Raw genomic sequence first — 23,600 nt, 5'->3', positions numbered from 1 at the left:
GGGCTCTTGTGAGAGTGTGGCCTAGGATTGTAGTTTGCTCTCAGGTTGCCCCCAGGTATTTACTTTTGTATCCAGTTTGGAATGTGCACAGTCCATTTCATAAAAGAAAATGTTCACACCTCAAGAGACAGATGTGAATACAAACCATATAATGAGTGTTTTGGGGGTTTGAGCCATGTTATTGAAATTTATTTTTTCTACGTCCAGTGTTGTACAAAGCCACATTAAAGGGGCATGAAATAGAATTTCACACCATCCAATGTCAGTTTTCGTTCAGCAAAGAATGGCAAAAATTTATATTAAAAAGACAAAACAATCTTAACACGTTGTGCAGTAGTTCTAGTGAGTGAAAGGACAAGAATGCATCAGTGGGTTGTTATGGGTTCTTTTATGCTGTCTGCCCGTCTCTCTTGCTTGAAAGTAAACAAGCCAAGACAGAGCTAACAGGCTGTTCCCTGGAGAACTGCCCGTGTACTATGTGATGATAAGTGTCAACACTGTTTTCAGAAGGATTTGTGTTCCGATCCCACCCTTGCCATGTAGCAAGGTGTGTTACACTCACATCAAGGGAAGCAATGGAAATAATTAGAGAGCATTTATATATTTCCAGGGCAAACAACTATGATATTCAGTAAAAGTAATATGAGTTGAAACTCGTAATCACCAGAAAAATGTGCAGTGAAAATGTGGCAGACCAAACAGTTCACTGAAAAGCCCACATAGTGTGCTTGGCCCTTGACCTGAATTACATGCTTTGTGGACTTTCAGCTTTGTCCTCCTTGTCCATGGCATTTTCCTGGAAACAAACCGCCACGGATGGCTTCCTCATGATTAAATGTTGACTCTCTCCACGGCTGACAATTTACCTCAAGTTTGCTCCTGACAGCAGGAGATTGTGAATAAACATGGTGAGCTCCAAAAGAGAGGTGGCATATACATGCTGAAGCTTGAGGACACAACCAGTGCAATCATTGTGCCCCTAACACGGCATCCATCAGCCGGCTGATGGATTCCATTAATGAAAGACCCTAGGTGTTGTATTCTCTGTTCAGCATGTCCTCCTTCAGTGCTACCAATATAATATTGACCTAATCAATTGCCAGCCCTGCAGCGTCGGCTTGGAACCTGAAATACCATTGTTATTTATCCCATAATGATACTTTGACATTTACAGATAAATTGAAAGAGATTCAACAATAATCCTGTATTATACATTGTATTATAAAAAGAAATGCTGTTCATTGATCAATCATTAATCAACAATAGGGATAATACTTAATTGAAAAGCACCATACACACGGTGTGTGTGTGTGTGTGTGTGCGTGCGTGCGTGCACGCACGCACGCACGCACAGACTAGATGGCTGATTTCTAATGGTGAGTTTGAAGGTCGTAGAAGAACTAAACAAGATGGTGGTAAAAAAAAAGAAAAGAAACCACAACAAAATGGCGGAATCTAAGCTGACTGGCCGATCTCATGCTGTGTTTCTTTGTTAAGGCCACTTGGTGTAGGACAAAGGTGCCAGGTTGAAACAGGGCTGAAGCCCCTTTAACACTGGCCAAAAAACCTGTTTAAACCCGCTAACACCCGGCATTTTCTGCAGTGTGAAACGTTTAACCGGCATTCAGCCCCGGGTCAAATGACTCTGCAATAGACCCGGGTAATAATCTGCTTCACCTCCGATCAGCATTGATGTGAACGTCACAGGCGGGTGAACGCGCTAATATGCGCGATGACGGAGGCAACGGAGGCAACGGAGGCACGACTCCTCCGTCGGTAACTGCTGCCTCACCAACTGTAGTAAAGAGACCTCTCGCATGTAGCTAGCTCGCTTAGCCTAGCTTTGGCTCGTTGGTGGTAACAACTAAAACAATCCAGATCATAGATGAGGTTTAGAACGGGGCACTTTATTTCAACCCTTCGGCGGACATACACGGCCTCATCAGGCGGTCTCTCATTACAAAGTGGCCATAAACTGTCGGTAACATGGATGATATGCGGAGCCATTCTCACTGTGGCTGCAGCTACGTACACAAACACTGCCAGCAGCGCCAACCTTCTTCTTCTCTCATACACACACACACACACACACACATTTCAAAACCCATATGGCCACCTGCTTAAAGGGCCATGCATGGCTCGTAACACTGCGCTGAGTTTGTAAACTTTGAAAGGGTGACAGTGACAAGTACAAGATATAAGGTAGCGTTGACCACCAGCTCACTGGCTACCATGATACAATTTAAAAAAAATTTTTTGACCCGCGTCTACAAGGTAATTTTGGTGTGAAAGAGGTATTAGTTACATGATAAAAAAAACCTATAAACAGAAATAACAATAACGCTAAATTAATACATTGAGTCAAAATCAATACCATAAACTACCAAATTTAAACTTTTCTTTAGCTGTGTTGTGCTATGTCCAGTTGAATTGTCAAGTACATGGGAAAAGAAGAAGCATCCTTTTGGTGTGCTTTTTGTTAGTCCTTTTGTCTCTTCACAGAGTTAGATGCTTGACACTATCTCTGCTTGGTGGCTCCTCTTGCTTCATCAGCTTGCAAGACTTTGTGTCATAGCCACTGATGTAAAACCAGACATAACAGCCTTGAGTGGTGCTTGGCAGCCTCTTGAGTCGCTGCCTTTTCGAAATTGTAGCAGTCTGCTTCAGGCAGGCCTACTTGAAGTCAGGATCCGCAGAGAGCAACACTGTAGGACAGAGATGTTGACTCCCTAAAAGGGAGCCAGAGAAAGAAAGTGAACGGAGAGCTGGGGTTTTATTGGCCTTGGCTCCTTATGGTTGGTTCTGTGACACACTTTGACCAATGGTATCTGGAGTTTGGAGCAGATTTCAAACCCAAGGTATGATAAGGTGAAGGACCCTGGGAGTCCGAGTTTTAATTTTTTTTTTTAAAACCATAGATGAAGTGTTGAAATTTCTGTTCCAATTGAAGCATTGTTCTGTGCATATTTCTCAAAAAAAAAAATGATAATCATGAGAAGTAAATTGCCTGAAACGATCCCTAAAAGCTACCTCTACATGCCTTGCCTTTAATTGTGGCATTTTGTCATTTGAGATGATGGGCTAAGATTGACAAGATTGATTGTAACGAGTCGGAAGGGGACCCAAATGCAGCACACTTTGGCAGGCAGACAGTCGGTAATAACTTATTAACGGACAGTTCAAGGCAAACACCGTGGAACAAACTTGCTTCGTGGGAGAGCACGGAGTGCCTGGGGCGGACACGCCGTGGGAGACGGCAGGGGACGGTACCACAGGTGGGGAAGCAGGCAGAGTCCGTTGTCGGGGGCGGAAGGCTGGGTCGATCACCGGGACAGAGACAGAGCAGACAGGTCGAGGAGCAGGCAGGATCCGTCGTCGGGGGGCAAAGGCTGGGTCGATCACCGGGGCAGAGACAGAGCAGACAGGTCGGGGATAGGCGGGGTCGATACCGGGGAATCCGTCCGGGGAAAGGCTGGAGAGACTAGTACGGATGACATAGAACAATCTGGCGATGAGTGCATGGTGGAGAGAAGTATATATACCGGACTGATGAGTGCTCTGCTGCAGCTGCGGTGAACAGGTGAGTGGAGTTGAGCTGATGAGGAGGGAGTGGCCGGCAGGAGGGGGGAGGTGCAGGAGAGCACGCAGGAATTGAGAAGGAGGGGAAGATGAACTGAGAGGGGAGATCATGACATTGATGGCCACCAGACAGCTTTGACTTATAAAAGGATAATTTAAGGTTGGTTACTTATCATAGTGATTTTAATGTTCCATGACATTTTGGAGTTGAGAATTGTTTTCTGCAGTCGTACTTCGAACAGGGGTGTTAACTCATCTTTAAATTCATGACTTGTTCTTCTGAGATTAAAACTCTGTCATAAACAGTGGCTTGTTATTGAAATTTATTTTTCTACTGGCAGTGTTGTACAGAGCCACATTAAAGGGGCATGAAATAGAATTTCACACCATCCAACGTCAGTTTTCGTTCAGCAAAGAATGGCAAAAATTTATATTAAAAACACAAAACTATCTAAACACGTTGTGCAATAGTTCTAGTGAAAGGACAAGAATGCATCAGTGGGTTGTTATGGGTTCTTTTATGCTGTCTGCCCGTCTCTCTTGCTTGAAAGTAAACAAGCCAAGACAGAGCTAACAGGCTGCTCCCTGGAGAACTGCCTGTGTACAATGTGATGATAAGTGTCAACACTGTTTTCAGAAGGATTTGTGTTCAGATCCCACCCTTGCCATGTAGCAAGGTGTGTTACACTCACATCAAGGGAAGCAATGAAAATAATAAGAGAGCATTTATATATTTATATTTCAAAGATTCCCTGATAAAAATGTATCTTGTCTGACTTCTTTGTAGACCCGTAATTATTTCTCTAATTGTCTTTCTATGGCTCATTGTAACAACTTCTATAAATATTTTTGACTATACTGTCTTAAATTTAACAAAACTTGAATTTCATAATGGTATCCCACATTCTATGAATTGACAAAACATCTGCATTGAAGATATGAACTCATGTGCTTCCAGTTTTAGGGAAAGATATTCTAATCAGCCATAAAAAAGGACTGATCTGTAGCATGACTCTTATTGTTATCAGGTCGTACACAGAGATTTTTGCTATCAGTAGTGGATAAACTCCAAGCCACACTTTAAACTTTGTGGACTTCTTTAATAGAAATGAGAGAGAGTTTTGATACAGTGTAATATAGTCTGCCCTATGTAATACAGTATTTCATTTAGAAATTGAACAGAAATCATCTGATCTCTTTTTATAACAAATTGATGAAAGGAATTGCAGCATGGAACACTGAGTCTAGCTGTCACTCAACAGAGCAACAGAGCACTCTATTGCTATTTAAGTGTTGCTTTGAATATTGGATTATTCACTAACAGGAAGTAAAAATAATAAATAATATCAGTATCATTCAAACAAAGAGAGTACATAAAGTTGAGGGTCCCCATTGGGTCAGACATACAGTACATTTTCTTGAAATGTTTCCTTGTGCAGCTTTATGATGTACATTTTAATTGCTTTGCCATAAAATGTTGGCAAAAATGCAAACATTTGCAGAGCTCTTATTTTACTTTGACATTTCTGGCCAGAAAATGTGAAATATATTACTTCATGGTTTTATTGATCAAAACACTATTTTCTATGTGAGACAAGCAAGATATTAGGGGTTTTAATGGGAGGAAAAAGGTTAGTTAGATCATTTGTAATGACCGCATGCATTAGTTAGCTAATCACAGAGGCATTAGAGTAGTGGCAGCATTTGATTTAATTCCATTATTTGTAGGCAAATGCAAATCATGATGGGATTTTGGAGCAAAATTAATTCATGGAATTCATGTATAAATGGCACATGCTCTGTTCTTTTGAGTAATCTTGGATGTTTGTCTTATACACATGATGTTTAGTTGCTTGTGTTGTTTTATACACATGCTGTAAATATTAAATATTTAATAGCCTTAAAAATGAGATATTTATACATTATATTAAATTAGATGAGTGACATGAAGTATACAAAAATACATCAAAGTTGACCCGTTCAATCATTAGTTTGTTATCTTTGAATAGGCAATATGAATTACCAAGTTAGTGTGATTATTTAATGATTGCTAATGGAACAATGCTTTAAGAAAGGAGACACTATGTAAAGTGCCTTGAGACAATGTATGTTGTGATATGGCGCTATACAAATAAAATTGAATTGAATTGAACTGAACAGTCAGCAATCCATACTATAGCAAGTCAAGTGTCAACACTAATATATTAAGGTTACTTTTGGTATAGGTAATTAACTGTCATATATCCTTACCTTGACACTGATAATGTATTTTCTTTTAACAGCTACACTCTGACGTAGACAAAGGAGATGGAAAAGTGAAGTACGTCTTATCTGGCGAAGGCTCCTCCTCCATCTTCACCATTGACGAGAACACAGGAGACATCCATGCCACAAAGCGGCTAGATCGGGAGGCACAGGCCTACTACACCCTCCAAGCTCAAGCTGTAGACCGACTCACTGATTTACCCGTAGAGCCAAAGTCTGAATTTGTGGTCAAGGTCCAGGACATCAATGATAATGAGCCTAAATTTCTTGATGGACCGTACTTGGCAGGGGTACCTGAGATGTCACCCTTAGGTAAGCCTCCTCCCTATATCTGTCTCAGTATAATTACATTACAGTCTGCTCCTCTCTTTTTCATATATGTTCTCCACCCTTGCACTGTAAGTATAAGAATCAGTACATGTTAATCATATGGGGCACAATTTAAACTACATGAAGTACCTCTTGTACATGAGCTCCACATCAATTGAGGTTTCGCAAGGTTAAATTACTTGGACTAGGCAAACTTCAGGAAGGTGTACAAATTAAGTGATGGACTACAGCATTGCTGGTTATGCTATGGTACCTGTGGATTGCACTGTCACTGAATTAAGAAGAAATGGTTTGATATAAAAAAGAGCCAAAAGTGCACAGGCATGTTTTCAGCTGGTGCTGGATCGGTACACCTTTGTTCATTATATGCATGCTAAAATTATTTGACGGCTGGCGTGTACAGCAGCTTACCATTCACCTGGCCTTCACAACACCAACTGTGTGCTTTACCACGGTTGTATGAAAGCTCCCATCTCGTCTGTAGGTTGACAAGAGGTGTGACGGGCCAGGGAGTGTAAGCATCACCTGAAGAAAACAGTGAACTTTAGGCAAAAGATCTGAAAATAGCTTGCATGGGGACAAATCACAATTATAAGCCATCTCCATGAACTCCCTGCCCAAGACGCATGCCAACTGCAATAATTTGCATCTCCTATGGCTATCAGCAACGACGTTAAGCATTTAGGACTACATGAATAAAAACAGCTTTAGGAAGACAAAGGAAAGTTTTTTTTAAATCATCAACCATCAACGACCTCTCCATCACCATTGAGAACTCTTTGGTGTCTCCAGCTCAAACTGCAAGGAACCTGGGTGTGACACTGGATTCTCCCACACTAGACCGCTCCTCCGCACCCTGCACTGGCTACCGGTGGTGGCTTGAATACACTGGCACTGGTACTCGCCTATCGTGCTGTGAGTGGCTCAGGCCCTTCCGTCATCCGAAAATGGTCAACCTTACACCCCAGAGCCCGTCCGCTCTGCTCTGCTACTGCTAAACGGCTTGCTATGCCCTCACTGCGTGTTTTCTGTCCTGGTTCCTTAATGGTGGAACGAGCGCCCAATTGACATCAGGAGTGCAGAATCCTTTCAATGTTTCCATTGCAGACTGAAAACTCACCTGTTCAGACTGCACCTTACTCGCTGAATTAAAAAAAGAATCTCAAATGAAGCTGTTTTTGCCTATTTGATGAATGTTTATTTCTCTTGTATCATTCACTTTTGGGTAATATCTTCATGGTTGAATGCACTTATTGAAAGTCGCTTTGGAAAGAAGCTTCTGCTAAATGAATGTAATGTAATAATTTATCCTTTGCGTGATGGCATGATTAGTTATTTATGATAAGTAGGTCAATTGAAGGAAGTAGCTACATTTGCAATCATTGTTTGTTGGTACAAGACTACAGCTGGCAGCGAGGCTGAGGTACAGTAATAATAATCTAACCTGTGTGGAACATGATAGTATGTACAAAATGTCATGGCAATCCATGCACTAGTTATCGAGAAATTTCACTGCAGTCTATCCGGTTAATTTGTTTAAACATATTTATGTTTAAAATGGTAGACATACCAGCATATACATATATATATATATATATATATATATATATATATATATATACATACATACATACATACATACACACACACACACATATATATATATATATATATATATATATATATATATATATGTGTGTTTGTTATGGCTGCAGCTAAGGATAATTTTTGTATCGTTTTATCCATCGATTCTTTTCGATTAATCAATTAATCTAACAATTCTTTTTTCGATTAATCTAACGATTATTTTCTGTATAGTCGATTAATCATTGGGTTAACTTACCAATAAATAATGACGTCAGAGCTGCCAGTAGGGTAGTGACAGGTAGCCTTTGTGCTAACGGTGCGGATTTATGGATCAAAACACAACTTATTGTTACATAGCATTAAAAGTAAGACGTAGTTTATGTTTGTCGCTCTTTGCCACATATTTTTGTGTCGCTTAACTCATGTGACGTGAGTATCTGACTTTGCAGCCTTTTCCTCCAGGGGAGATGTGCGACCGGGACTCACCCTGTTTACTTCTTCAACAGCGGGAAAAAACTTCTCATTTGTCTTTAGACACTGCAGCATTCATGAATACACAGACTGTAACCTGCACCACACATTCTGTACTGCAAATGACTCGCCTAGATCACTGGGGATTTATCCTTTGCGTATATATATATATATATATATATTCAATTTCAATTCAATTTTATTTGTAAAGCGCCATATCACAACATACATTGTCTCAAGGCACTTTACATAGTGAGGTCAATATTACAATATTACAGGGAAAACCCAACAGATCCCACAATGAGCAAAGCACTTAGCGACGGTGGAGAGAAATAACTCCCTTTTAACAGGAAGAAATCTCTGACAGAACCAGACTCAGTTGTGGGCGGTCATCTGTCTCGACCGGTTGGGGTGAGGAGAGAGAGGAGGAAGAGAGGAGAAGTGGGCAGAAAGAGGGTGGGAGGAGAGACCGTAGGAGAGAAGAGAGAGAGAGAGGACAGTTGTACAACCGCCGCCTTAAATCGCTACCAGACTGATACTTATAATTTAAAAATATATATATATATACAATTGTGTTTTTGTTATTATTAGTGATAATATTAATAATAATAATAATAACAATAATAATAATAATTTGGTTCCTGCAGCTCTGGGGTCAGAGATACACTAGGAGAGATAGAAAACACAAACAGGTTTAGTGACATGTAATGTAAACATATCGGGGGATGGGGGTTGTATAACAGTTGCTTTAATTTCTACCAGACTGATACTTATAATTAGTGAAAACTGAGGAGAGAGAGAAAACAGAGTTAGTGACATGTAATGTAGATACATGGGGGCAGAGAGAGAGAGAAATCTAAAAAAGTGGGAGAAGGAGAGTACGGGAGAGGGAGAAAGATGCTCATGATATAAGTTCCCCCAGCAGTCTAGGCCTATAACAGCATAATAAAGAAATGGTTTATTAAACACCTGAGCAGCTTTATCAAAGAGGAAGGTTTTACGTTTAACTTTAAATGTAGAGAGGGTATCTGCCTCCCTGACACAAACTGGGAGCTGGTTCCAGAGGAGAGGAGCCTGGTGGCTGAAGGCTCTGCCTCCAATTCTACTTGGGGAGAACCACAAGTAGTCCTGCGTTTACAGAGCGAAGTGATCTACTGGGATAATATGAAACTAGGAGCTCTGTAAGATATGATGGAGCTTGATTATTAAGGGCTTTGTAGGTTAGGAGCAGTATTTTTAATTCTATTCTGAATATTACAGGAAGCCAATGCAGAGATTCTAACACTGGAGAAATATGATCTCTTTTTCTAGTTCCTGTCAGAACTATTAGACGTGTAACAATACACTCTTGTATTTCTAGTGAACCGTTCGGTACGGAGCTTTCGGTTTCTGCGCGTCAAGGTCTACACAAAGCTACCTGACTGCAACAGCACAGTACCTCACTGCACAGCATTACTTGTCTGTAAACGTCTGTCCCAAGTGGAGAGTTCATGGAGGAGGCCATCAAGTTGACTAATCTTGTAACCTTCAGATTGTCATGTTCAAGCACAAAATGTGATTAAATACAAATGAGCAACAACAATAACAACATCCTGAGGCCTTTCAATTAAGCGGGTGTGTTAGTAACATAGCTTGAGTAAGAAAGAGTGACCTCCATATTGATAAAACATGTTCAATATGGCACATAACAGTTTTATCAGCAATACTTTGAAAACACAGAAGTAAAATTCCACATGTTGGTCAACAATAAATGGAGGGTGCTGAGCATTAAATTCTTTCAATATCCTGTTTCATGGTGGTTTCAATGTGAAGTCAGATGCATCTGAATTTACATATTTATCACCTCACATATGCCAGCACAGACCTCTAGGCTAAGAATGTTGATGAATGATGCATGTTTAAAAACCGAGTCAAGCGAACTTAAGGTCTGATTCAGCCGCGAAGGCCATAGGCAATCTTTCCACAAATTGGGCTCAGAGTACATGGTAGCCAGTACAAGGCCTGTTGAAAATGTGTCAGACAAATGAACTTGGCTGTCAATACACAGAAAAGGGTATGACCTTTCATTGGATTTAAATGATACAAGCATCAATTTTGAGAGAACTTCAAACCTAGAGATGACTTTGTGTTCATCCAGAATCAAAAAATTCCATTTACGTATGTAAATGCAATTGCAATTTTAAAAAGTAAAGTTGGAAGAGAGGGCTTTATATTTGAATGTATTTTTTAAAATATCCATTCAAAGGGGACATTTTTGACTAAAGCAGGTGTTGAGTTGCTCTTAAAACCTGCAATAACTGATGCTTTGCTTCTATGAGGCACTGGCAATATATCTGTGTGTGTGTGTGTGTGTGTGTGTGTACTGCAATTCCATTTATTTGTATAGCACCAAATCCCGACAAACATTAGTCCAAGGCACTTGAACATATGTAAGGTCAATACCTTAGAACATTACAGATAAACCAAACAGTTCCCACAATAAGCAAACTCCCTTTTAACAGGAAGAAAAAGTTTTATAATGTTTCTCCAAAACCCTCTTATGTTGGACCATTTCCAGTACGTGTCTATAAGTTAATACTATACCCAACTTAAAAAAAAAAAAAACTTAGATAAACTTGCTCCATGGTACAACACACATGCTCACACGTGCTTTCAAACAAGTTGTAAAGGATGTGGCATTCTTCGAAACCAAAAAGATTTTCACCTAACCTGGAGAAATACTGTAATACTAATTACTTACAGGAAAGCTCTCCGAATATTCCATAACCTGTGGGCAGCCCAAGCTTTTTGACACAAGTTGCCATTTGTATGGAGAGGGCTTTGCAGAAATTTAGGGAGGAGGTTGGACATAAGCTTTAGCCCCAGTTGGCACAACTCTTGTTCAGAGGAGATTTGTTGGAGAAAATAAAAGGAAGAACAGGTAAATTTTTGCGGTGTAGTATTTATTTGTGCGATAAAGCACAAAGGAGCCTGCGGCAAAACTCTTGAGGTGAACACAGTTTAAGAAGTAGGCTTAGTTTTAACTGTTTAGATTAAGGGTTTATTTATAAATTGGATTGAAAAATTACTGCTACCTCTTGGTCTGTGCTTCAAGAATATAAGAGTCCCTAGGAGGTGGTGATTCATTTAAACTAACATTGCTGTGTGGCCAGGGTGGCTCAGTGGATAGAGCAGGCACACATATACTTCGAGGTATATGCCTCGACGCAGAGGTCCAGGGTTTGAATCCGACTTGTGACGATTTCCTGTATGTCTTCCCCACTCTCTCTCCCCTTTCTCACCTAGCTGTCCTGTCAAATTAAAGGCGGAAAAGCCCCAAAAAATAATCTTAAAACAAAAACCTAACATGGATATACCAAACTGAAGATTCACAGAACACGAGTGATCACAAGAAAGTAACTTCACAGAAACAGAGACACATAATGGAAATCAAAGAATAAATAAAAGACACAATCTTTGAAAGTTCACCAGAGTTCATGATCCTAGCGAACCATGACCATGACAAAGCATATATGCAGCAGGCATACAGTGGGAGTAGGATTCATTCAAGGGAAGCAGTGCTTTGCTTACAAAACAAGCATGAAGATATATTTGAAGGATTACACAGTCGACAGTCAGCAGGGGGTACAGAGGCTTAAGTAACCAGAGGATTAGAGTACAAGGGCTTGGAATCCCGTGTCCAACCCGAGATAAGACAGCAACTGGGTACAGAGAAGGATGTGTTCACACCATGAGCACTGAGATGATGGGTCACCCTCACCACTACACTCCGCCAGTTCTATGAAGGTCTTCATCACAAGTTGTGAGAACAGCAGAGGGGTAATATATTGCCTCTCTTTGTAAATATCTGCTCAAAGCAATTATCAGTGTAGTAAAGAACAGAGAAGGGCCCAGCACCTCTTTCTCCTTGTTAATTCCTTTTAAGATGTCTTTAAATCATTAATGGTCACAGGCCTGCTCTGCTGATGAATGGGTTCAATATAGAGGATATCATGAATTTAATTAATTAAAGTAATTATAGGCAGTGCTCATCCATACGCATGTAGACCTTATGGCATGAGGATCTGAGAAGGCTTTTGTCTTAATCACGACAAGGATGTAAAATAAAAGACAGAGATTGAGGACAGTTGGAGGCGTGACATTTGCAAGCCTTGGCTCTGTTTCGATGTGGTGAAGGGCCAAAGGAGCAGTTTGAGGGATAATTACAAGCACAACAAAAATAATGTCAACCCAAGGCGAAGGCCACAGCTCTTGAATATACTACCGACCTGTTCTATAGCCAGTTGTCATTATTCCTCTAATTGAAAAGATCAAATATAGGATAGCTGTTTAATTCGGGGAAAAGGTGTTCCGGATTAAGGAAAGTTGGTCTAAATTAGCATCTGTGTTAAATTAGTTCTACTTTACATTGTGGGTTATGAATACAGGCTACACTCTGTGGCCACTTTATTAGACACACCTGTACAATCTAATACCATTCAATGCAACAGCCTTTCAATAAAATGGTAAATGGAATGCTTCTCTAGTCTTATCTCTTCTAAAGTATATCTAGCGCATTTTCTATCAGTCATGCATCTCGTTCACATGCTGTAGGTACAGCCGTCAGGGCCAATATGGATTTTACTTGGGCATGTGAAGTGGACGAGCTGGGAACCATCTGATTAATGAACGACCAGCTATACCTCCTGAGCCACAGCTGCCCCATCTGGCTTTTTACAAAGCTAGTAATATATAATTTTTGGTTAAAGTTGGTGATTTAGTTTAATACAGTATTTTTATCGAGTGTTGCTTCTAATTTTCTGTCATCCCTATTTACATGTATGAGTGTCACGGCTGAACAGGAAGCAGGACCCAAATGCAAGGGTGATGAAAAGATATTTAATAATAAAAGAAAACCAACTAAAGGTGTCCACAAAATGCAGCAAACAAAGGCAATCCAAACACTGGAGCCAGGGGGAAAAATGCAGAAACAGACCGGGGCAAATAGCAGGAACAGACAGGAACAGACCGGGCCAGACAACATGAAAAAACAGACGATCCAACAACAGACAAAGGGAAGCACAGAGACTAAATACACACAAGGAGGGCAGGGCAATTAGAACACAGGTGAGACACATTAGGAACAGGTGCAGACAATCACAGAGGCAGGAGACAGGAAAAAACAAGACACCAGAAACTAGACAGAGGACAGGAAGTGAAACAACACAATGAAGTAATTCAAAATAAAACAGGAAATGAGAACACAAGATCATGACAATGAGGTTGCAAAATATACAAAACATTCATAACCCTATCACTAACTCTGACCTCAATGCAAAGTCAAAATACCTGACTGAGACCTTGTACACTGCATGCCCACCTGCACCCAATGGAAGGTACTGACTGTCAATCACAGTTTCCATGCTCCAATGCATTCAGTCCTTTTTTTAAAGTTCACTCATTCTGCCTGTTGTTTTTTCTTGGCTGCCAGTTGGAATTTCTGTTCGTACTTTACCTTAACGTTACCATACTTAATGGCCTTATGCCCACATTCATGACTTATTCAGATACTTACAAATTAATAATATGCTTGACTCTATATCATTGGTCTCTTGGAATGTTTGCGGATTAGGACATCCGATAAAGCGAGATGAAGTATTTGACTGGGCATATCAATTCTCTCCCCATTACACAATTAAACATTTATTGTCGTAATACGGATGCTCCAGCTTTCTTCGTAAGGCGTTTGATTTGATCCCAGATAACGATTCAAGCCATTTATTGATTGGGGGTGATTTTAATTGCTACCTTGATCCATACTTAGACAGGCTTTCCCCTGGCCCTCCACCTAATATTCATGCTGAACAAAAACCTTAATAATTTGATGAAATACAAAAGAGTGGTAGACATCTGGAGACTTCAGCATCCATTTGATCGTGATTATTCCTTTTATTCTCATGTGCATAACTCATATACATGGATAGACTATTTCTAAGTTGATTCTAGATTAATCTCTAACATTGACCACACCAAGTATCACAACATAATGATTTCAGATCATAGTCCAGTCAATCTCAACCTTCATCTGTCTCTCCCCCGGGGGGGCCTATAGCTGCCGTTTCAATCCCTCTTTGCTTATGGACCAGACATTTAAAGAACACATTACAATGCACATCTCACAGTTCCTTAAGACCAATGACAATAGGGAGGTGACCGACTCAACATTGTGGGAGACACTCAAAGTGTACATCAGGGGAAAACTGATTTCTTATGAAGCCAAATGGAAAAGGACTAAGAGAAGGAGATAGGAAATGATTGAGAAAGAACTGCTCGCTGCTGAATTGGCAAACAGAAACTCTCGGCTCCAGTCAGATTATGGCAGATTAAACAATATTCTTAAATTTATATATGAATACCTCTCCTATTTGGGAAAGCAGGTCTGCAATTTTTTAATTCAACTTAGGCAGAGAAACTTTGAGTTTTGTGACAAACCACATATGTTATTGGCTAGGCAGTTAAAAGGAGAACTGGCCAAATGAGCCATTTACAAAATAAATTCAAACTCTGGTCAGATGCTAACTGATTTAAAGGAAATTCATAACCGATCCAGATCCTTTTAATCAGATATTTACACCTTAAAATCAACAGCCACACAGGAAGATATCAATCATATTTTGACTCTCTTGACCTCCCACAACTTGAAGCACTTTTTCGGGAGAATTTGGATTCAGACTTTTTGCTCTCTGAGCTACAGGAAGCAATCAAATAACTTTCCATCCAGCCAGTTCTCTCTGCAATGTGGTGTCCGCCGAAGGGACCCATTGTCTCCTCTGCTTTTTAACATTACATTAGAGCCCCTGGCAAATGGCATTAGGTAACACCCAACAATGAAGGTATCCAGCTTGGTGGTGCGGAGACCTGCTTCGCTTTATATGCGGATGACCTTTTCGTTTGTTTGGCTGACCCAGCAGTTTCTGTCCACATCCTACTGAATTATATGAATTCCATTCATAAAAAAATTACCTCTTAGAGTTGCGAAGGATTGTTTCTCTCATCTTGGACTTAAGTTGACCAGTGACCTGAAGCATCTCTTCAGATTGCCCTTATCCATGCTGGCCATGCTGCCCTTATCCGTGTTTGGACGGGCTAATGCAATCAAAATGGTGAGCCTACCCAGGTTTCTGTATCTTTTCCAAAACCTTCCCCTATGCAACTTTCTTTAAGAAGGATTCTATCATCCTGCCTTCTATATGGGGTTACAAATTTCATAGTATAGCCAAGGCTCACATTAAAAAAAAAATCAAAAAAGGAGGTCTAGGTCTTCCCATATTAAAACATTACTACTGGGTAGCTAACTCCAGGGCTTTCGTCTACTGGAATTGCAAAGAGGCAGAAACAGAAAACATTCCTTCATGGTTACAATTAAAAGCCTCTGCTGTCAAAAGTTCTTCACAACCTGCCCTTCTGTTTTCCGGTCCTGCCGCGGTAGATTTCAGAAAAACTTAGAGAATTATATACGAATATTTAATCAGATAAAAACTGCTTACCGGAACCTCAATGTTTCTGTTAATGCTCCCATCTGCCAAAACCATTTATTGAAGCCTGGACAAGTAGATGCTATGATTACTTTCTGTAGAGACAGCGGTATTAAAACCTTTTTAGATTTGTACATTAATGGCCAGTTTGCGTCATTTAAGCAATTTAGGACAAAATTTAATTCCGGGCAGCTGGTATCAAATGATCTGAACTCAGAGATAACAGAGTTCTGGGAGGAGGCTATGTCCCGGATCTATTGCAGTTCTATTAACTCACGGTAGAGGCTAATCCAGTACAAAGTAATGCATATACTGCATTATTCAAAAACAAAACTGAACCGCATCTTCCCATCAGTTTCTCCTAAATGTGACAAATGCCTCTATACTGAAGAATCACTAGCACATCTTTCTGGTGCTGCCTACACTACATAATTTCTTGATGGAGATCTTCAAGTGGCTCTCAAAAGCCTATTCAAGAGACATTCTGCCCTATCATGGCTTGCTATTTTTCGTTGCTCTACAGTAACTATTGAGTTGTCATTTGACTGACAAGCTGCTCTGCATCTAGCAATGCTGGTTGCTAATAAGCTCATTCTCCTGGCTTGGAAGACTACCCACCCACCCTCTGTTAAACAGTGGCTTAAGGAGATGTTGTCCGTTATACAGATGGAAAGACTGTGCCTGCATAAGAATAATATGAAGAACAAACTCTTATTAAGAATTTGAGGCCCTTTTTTGTCTCAGTGCCACATTATTCCACCCCCATAGAGCCTTTGACCTGTCTGAACGTGTAAATAAGTGTGGTGTCTATTTACTAATTCTACCTCACTAATGAGATGTTGAATACTTTCGCGTAATGTCTGAGAGACTAATGTTACTTTGTAACCTGTCAGTCGTAAAATATTGTTTCATATCGTGACATGTTCTGTTTTGTCTGTTTTGTGTCCTGTTACTGTTGTAAAATTGAAAAAAACCCACACATTCAGTTCCTTCAGTAGCTGAATAGATAACATAGCATTGCCAGATAGCATAGATTTGCAAGCCAATCTGTGTCCTCAAACAAGTTGAGCATTGACTGGCTTTGACTTTTATTACATTGACGTTGTTCAAAACATCATGCAAAACAGGACTCATTTTCTTGGTGCACGTGCATATACGCATGCGTTACAGATGCACGCGTACACATTTTCGAAGCCTTGTAGACTAGCATTTGCCAGAGCCAGGTTGGATTGGCTGTCGCCACACCACCTGGTCTGTGGTACCTAGTGCACACACACGCACACATAATCAACCACTTATGTAAATTTATGCTTGTGTAAAGTTTATGTTTGTAGTTGTAGCTTCTCTTGTTTGTGTTTTTAGTTTATAACTGAAATGAATGATAGATGTTTGTTTAATTTAAGTACTATTGATTGCGAATTAAAAAATGAGCTTAGATTTAATTGTCTGTAAAATACTGCGCATATTGTGTTGTAATAACTGCTGGTTGCAAGGGGCCAATGCTTGGATTCACACCTTGTCACCTTGACACAAATGTTTTTTGTTTCATATGCATGTATATTCTGTACGTTGTACAGAGATTTGATATCAGATATGTTCACCCTGTCACATGAAAAATTAGTTGTATTTCTACATGCAGAAGATGGTCCTTCATTTGAAAATACATTTCGTTTGTATTAATATGGGTCAAATCCCTCAAAACAATCATATTTGCATTGTGGTTGTGCACTCAGGAACTGTTTTGTGTTTGACAGTCAGATGCAGCCTTGATATGCAAGTGGTTGAAGAATACCTGTTTCCCATACAGATTAAGAATGTCGTTATTTTCATCACCCAAGATGCAGAACTGTTTAGGAAGCCTGTTTTGTACACAGCTGTGGGGAACAAAAAAAAATCTGATCCATCATGTCAATGAGGATGGACACATTTTGAAGGGACACAGACACGGAAAATTGAGTAGCAGATGACAGCTTTGTGGAGCAGAAAGAATCTATGCAAATTTCTGTTTTTTCATTTGTTTTTTAGACATCCACCTCACCCACCTTTATTACCTTTCATATTGACATTATTGTTTGAACATGATGTTCTAGAAAACAAACATTTTCTGCGCTCCATCTGATTCCATATTCAATGTTAATTTACACCCTCATCTACTGTGCCTTGTACAAAGTGATTTTAACTATCAACCTGTGATCAAGACTTAGACATTGCCTGAGTTCTCTCATACAGTCATCCGTTGACCTTGGTGTTTTAAACTACCTGTAATATAACCTGCCATGACAAAGAGGTGATGATATAATCTAGATGTCTTTCTCCAACCAGCCTGGTGATAACTTCAGCTTTTTTTCCTTATTATTTTGTTCACATCTAGGGACAGAGCCTGTTATTTCTGCATATGGCCAAAATGGAGGACTCTAATCTTAAATTGCCATGATCACTTAATTCTGTAAAAATCACAAGTTAGAAAGGGATTTAACAATATTTGCTTCAAAGTAAAGTATCATGAACTTGTAAGAGTTGTCAGATGCAACAATATAAGCTCAGGCTAAGCCAGATATAGTATGTGCTGTTAGCCATTAAAGGGAATTATACAGGCATAAACCTGTTATTCATCTAGCCATCTGGAAAAGACCCACTCAAGTCAAATGGTGTGTCTTCATTTTCAAGGTTATTTCATCAATGTCCACTGTTGATGATTTCACCACTGCCAAGTATGGCACTAGGTACTATAGGTGTCAGCTGTACTGACGAACAGTCTACCAGAAAATAGCCTGTATCATATTGGTTGTATTTGATTATTTAACAATTTATTACACCCATATTCACTAGATTATTAAAGGAATATCAATTATTTGGAGTAAAAAAACTGTTAAATGAGCCAGTTGGAGCAACAAGGCTCATTTTTTATCCAAAATGAATGACCTATTGCTATTGATTATAATTGATTGTCACTGATTATGTTCTCTGTGAAATCTTCAAATTCTCCTTTGCATTACCTTTAGTCTGCTCATGTCACATCAACCCTGTTAAGTTAATACATTGAAAAGGGAATGCAAAAGGAATCAGAAATTATTATTTCTTCAGTTCAACAGATAAAGAATACCATTTGTTTTATACTGACCCATTTACTGTTATAATGTTATCAAGTTATTATGGTGAACTGTTGTGTCCATGGTAGACCTTTTGTTTGGGCATGTGCTTTTAAATGAACCCAACTCATAATTTGTGAGTTAGTGTTGGTTGGTTCATAATTTGTTTACCACTTAACAGTGACCATACATTGTCACATAAGGATTCTTTGTTTGCGATTATACTATATAAACACACAATTATGGACAATTATTCAATTTCTGTGAATATGTTTTTCTAAATATTACACACTGTAGCTTTAAGCTTTGATATCCGACTAAATGTCCTCAACCAATTAATATGATTTGCTACAAAGATGCAGAATGAATAAACAAAACTGAAATACTGATTTAGAGAAAGAGTTACTGGTTTCTATGAAGTACTACAGCTGCGACTGTATTCCATGTCTGGTGGTGTTGAGCCCCACATTTGGTGCCACTATGGCTGTCATCTCTGCCACCCTGGGTCATCCAATACACACACAGAGAACAGCCACCTATGGTAAATCTTTTTTATTAAATAAATGGCAACATAAAACAAATCAACCTAAAGGCAGTGTGACTTCTCAGACTGTCTCTTCCTCCTGGAAGCTTCTTCCACATGTTTTTTTAACCAGGAGAGTGAATAGACAACTGAAGTCAGGTGTGCTGATCACACCCATGGTGCAGCTGGGGGTTCTCTCCTGAGTGACCTCCACCCTCACAATGTGTTCAACTAGGGACCTGAAAAAAAACAGTTAAGGAAGTCTCTTGACTGACCATGGCATGGAAAATTGCTGGAGCATTGGTTAGACCAAAGGGTATCACAAGTGTCCTCCTCTCCACCACAGCTACAAATGTCCCCTGCTTGCAGCCTATTACAGAGCCAGCCTTCTTAATCAGTGATAGCTTAATACCTGGAGTTGCTGCAACAGGCTGCCACCTAGCATTGTACCATTGCTATAGAACCAGTTCACCCAAGTGAGCAGATTTATCCCTCATAACTAGCAATCCCTATCATTCCAAAGCTTCATTGCTTCAGCTGCAAGAGTCCAAAAATCTACTGCCAATTTAGCCACAGATTTTGTTCCATGACAGACTTTAGCAGGCTTTACGCATAATCTGGATGGTCATAAATAAAAAGAAACCTCTCAAAACTCATCAAAAGAAATGTCTGTGATGTATTGTGCTTGTGCCCATTCCAGAACTTTCACTCTTAGTAAGCCCAGTTTACCTTCACATTATCTTCACATTGTAGGATGAAGACCCTACATTTCTTCACCTCACTATGGAAGGGCTCAGGTTCGGTGGAGTAAGAGTTCCGGAGAGAGTTGACCAGACATGGGGTCTGGAGCGGAATTGGGGCAAAAAATGCATGAGCCCAGCAATTTAACTAATGAGATCAGAGACTTATAATGACAACTTTTGTGTTTACCACTATCTCTCTCAGGCCTCTATCAGCTCCGGTTTCTCTGAAGTACTTATACTTAACAGTCTTTTATCCAGGGCTGGGTGCGAACAGGAGCAGTGTGGCTGGCTGCTTGACTGAGGTGCTGAGGCTGATTGAGGCAGCGTAGTGCAGGCTGAGCATGGCAGACAGGAATCCTGAGCTGAATAAATATTTAAATATTTTAGCACAGGCTGACAGAGATCCGATGAGTCAAAAACTAGTTTTCAGTTTAGTCAAAGCATATTCCCACTATGATGAACAACGTTCTGACGAAGAAGTAATGACTATTTTGGGCCTTATATACTGCAGGTAGTAGGTCAGGCTGAATGCTTGACTCAGAAGAGGTGAGTAGTGGTGTTGGCAGGAGAGCCAGAAGACCAGAGACCATGCTCAGTAAGGCACACACATAAAATTAAACTACAAATAAAGTAAACATACATCCCAACCAAAAAGACTAATGAAATTATATTAGTATATTACATTGCATTAATTTTACTGACGCTTTTGTCCAAAGCGAGTTACAATCATCGAGGCCCACACTGGGAAGACCTGGAATCGACCCGACCTTCTGTAACCAAAGTTATTTATTGCTGTTTTCAAGTATTTTTTTGTTGATATGATGACTATTTCAGCATTTAGCTCTGTTTGATTTGGCTTCAGGATGTTGTCTTGTAAACTAATGAAGGGATGTCTGCCCACAGGAACAATGGTAGTGCAAGTGGCAGCCACAGATGCAGATGACCCAACATATGGGAACAGTGCTAGGGTTGTCTACAGCATCATCCATGGACAGCCGTACTTCTCGGTGGAGCCCAAGACAGGTGGGTGCAATATTTTCCAGTGATGGTTAATTAATGTAAAAGGTGGTGAAACTGGTAGCGATGGCCACTTCTGTAAAATTGGTCTAAAATATACACAAAATAAATGAAAATGCTGCTCTTGAACAACTTAGGGCGGCTTTGGCTCAGGAGGTAGAGTCATTCATCCATCAACCTGAGGGGTTGACGGTTCCCAGCTTCCAGACACTTAACCCTATCATGAATGATAGAAAAAAGTGTGGTGAATAGTAGCGCTGTCTTTCTGTAGTACAATGTCTGGTGTATTAACCTGGCACAAAATCACACACATACTGTAGACACACACACACACACACACACACACACACACACCAAAATACCACCCAGCCACAGCCCCTGAGCCCTGCCAAAGCCTCACTGCATGCTTCTCATCTCTGCCGGACCACGACTGATTATACTTGTCTCTCTTTCCATCTAAGGAGAAGGAGACAGGATTTCATCATTACGAAATGCAGTATTGGTGAATGGCCGTCTGAGAGGTTCAGTCCATGTGAGAATGGATAAAAGCATGTACACATGCTCTATTGTTTGACATGGGTAATTTTAATATGTCCTATAGTGTAAAGAAGAATGCTGATAGAACATTATGTTGAGTGTCAATAAGGATATACCATAGGCTTTTTTTTAAGCAGAATTGTTAATGTCTGGAATTCAATTTTTTTTAAATGTATATACATTTCTTAATATTTTTTAAAATAGATTTCTCCCATTCGTGTGCTCCCTGAAAAGGTTTGAAACACAACTGTAATTGAAAGAAAAATTAGAAAGTGTTGACTCAGTTACCTTTGTCTTCATCGTCATTTAGTTACCTTTCTAGAAGAACTAATTAGGGGGGAAAAAACAAATAGGCTACTGAAAATGTTCTGCTGGTTTCGTTTAAAAACCAAGATCCCGCCATTAACTATGCTGCACCTTTTACAAACTTGCCTGTGACTTATTTGGAAAGCCGCTTTTGGATTATACATCAAAAGTTCTACCACTTCTTATTCTAAAAAATTGGAGGCTTGGTTTATCATTTATTGTCCAGGAAAAATTTGCAAAACTGGTACAGAATCTATTGAAATTGTAACACCTGCCTTTGGGCGTTCAATGACTATGTTTGCAGTAACACTTGAACCCATTGGTGAATCTCAACTGCGACTTTGTGACACCAACACCAATTAGAGTGAGAGCAGAAATTTTCTTATATGATGTTCCACAGCATGTCTGCCCTATGAAATCCCAATTAATCTTATGTGTTTTTCTGAGACCCATTCAGCCCAATGACCAGAGCTCTTACTTTCACACCATACTTTCAATACATGTTGACGTGTATTTCATTAAGCTAAGTGGATTCTTTAAATCCCAAGGTTTATATTTCAAAAGCTTTACTAGTTTATAATTGCTAACTGTAAGTGGCCTCTGTTCTTCCCAACAGTATATAGTGGGAAGCAAGGAGGGTGAGACGTGATACAGAGTTTGCCAGCATACATACAGTGTTTTGTATTGAGCTGTCAGTGAGCTTGAAGCATTTGCCGTGGCTACCTTTGATCTGAAGAGTGACAGTAACTAGTAGATGTAGATTTTGACATAATTTTCCCGTTTCTGATTTTGTATCACAAAATAATTTAGTAAGGAGTGTCTCTGAGGAAATAAGTAAATCAAACAAATTTAAATATAAGACAGACATAACACAGGTAAACACAAAATGCAGTTTTTAAATTAAGGTTTTTATTATTAAGGGGAAAAAAATCCAAACCTACATGGCCCTGTGTGAAAAAGTGATTGCCCCCTAAACCTAACAACTGGTTGAACCACCCTTAGCAGCAACAACTGCAATCAACCGTTTGCGATAACTTGCAATGAGTCTTTTACAGCGCTGTGGAGGAATTTTGGCGCACTCATCTTTGCAAAATTGTTGTAATTCAGCCACATTGGAGGGTTTTCGAGCATGAACCGCCTTTTTAAGGTCATGCCACAGCATCTCAATAGGATTCAGGTCAGGACTTTGACTAGGCCACTCCAAAGTCTTCATTTTGTTTTTCTTCAGCCATTCAGAGGTGGACTTGCTGGTGTGTTTTGGATCATTGTCCTGCTGCAGAACCCAAATTCGCTTCAGCTTGAGGTCACGAACAGATGGCCGGACATTCTCCGTATGTGTATTCCCATCTGAAGTGTACATACGTCCTTTTTTTACATTCCTTTTCGTATGTTCTTTTCTAAATTATCATATTTAAGGGTCCCATATTTTAGACATTTTCTGGTGTTGTACTTTTTTCTTGTTTTCATAGCCATAAGAATAAATATTGGCCAATTCTAGCACCAAAAAACATTTCAGTGTGGTTATATATATCTCCTCTCTCATAGCCTCATGGTTGAAAGGGGATGAGGCTGTGCTTGATATAGGAAACCCCATGGGTCTAGACAGTGGTGGTGGTTGATGGGATGTACAGTAGAGAAT

At 39.8% G+C, this 23,600-nt stretch overlaps 1 protein-coding gene across 1 annotated transcript in view; it reads left to right on the top strand.

The window, feature by feature from the left end:
- The window catches only part of cdh7a (cadherin 7a), a 102,273-nt gene that overhangs the window by 38,723 nt on the left and 39,950 nt on the right, over positions 1–23,600 (top strand). The window contains exons 3-4 of the mRNA XM_035611969.2: positions 5,862–6,156; positions 21,005–21,124. Coding sequence (XP_035467862.1) covers positions 5,862–6,156; positions 21,005–21,124 — 415 coding nt within the window. The remainder of the gene's footprint in view (positions 1–5,861; positions 6,157–21,004; positions 21,125–23,600) is intronic.

Source organism: Scophthalmus maximus, chromosome 16, assembly GCF_022379125.1.
Source record: "Scophthalmus maximus strain ysfricsl-2021 chromosome 16, ASM2237912v1, whole genome shotgun sequence".
Classification (NCBI taxonomy): domain Eukaryota; kingdom Metazoa; phylum Chordata; class Actinopteri; order Pleuronectiformes; family Scophthalmidae; genus Scophthalmus; species Scophthalmus maximus.
Note: the sequence above shows the minus strand (reverse complement) of the source record. Positions and strands in the feature narration are given on the sequence as shown.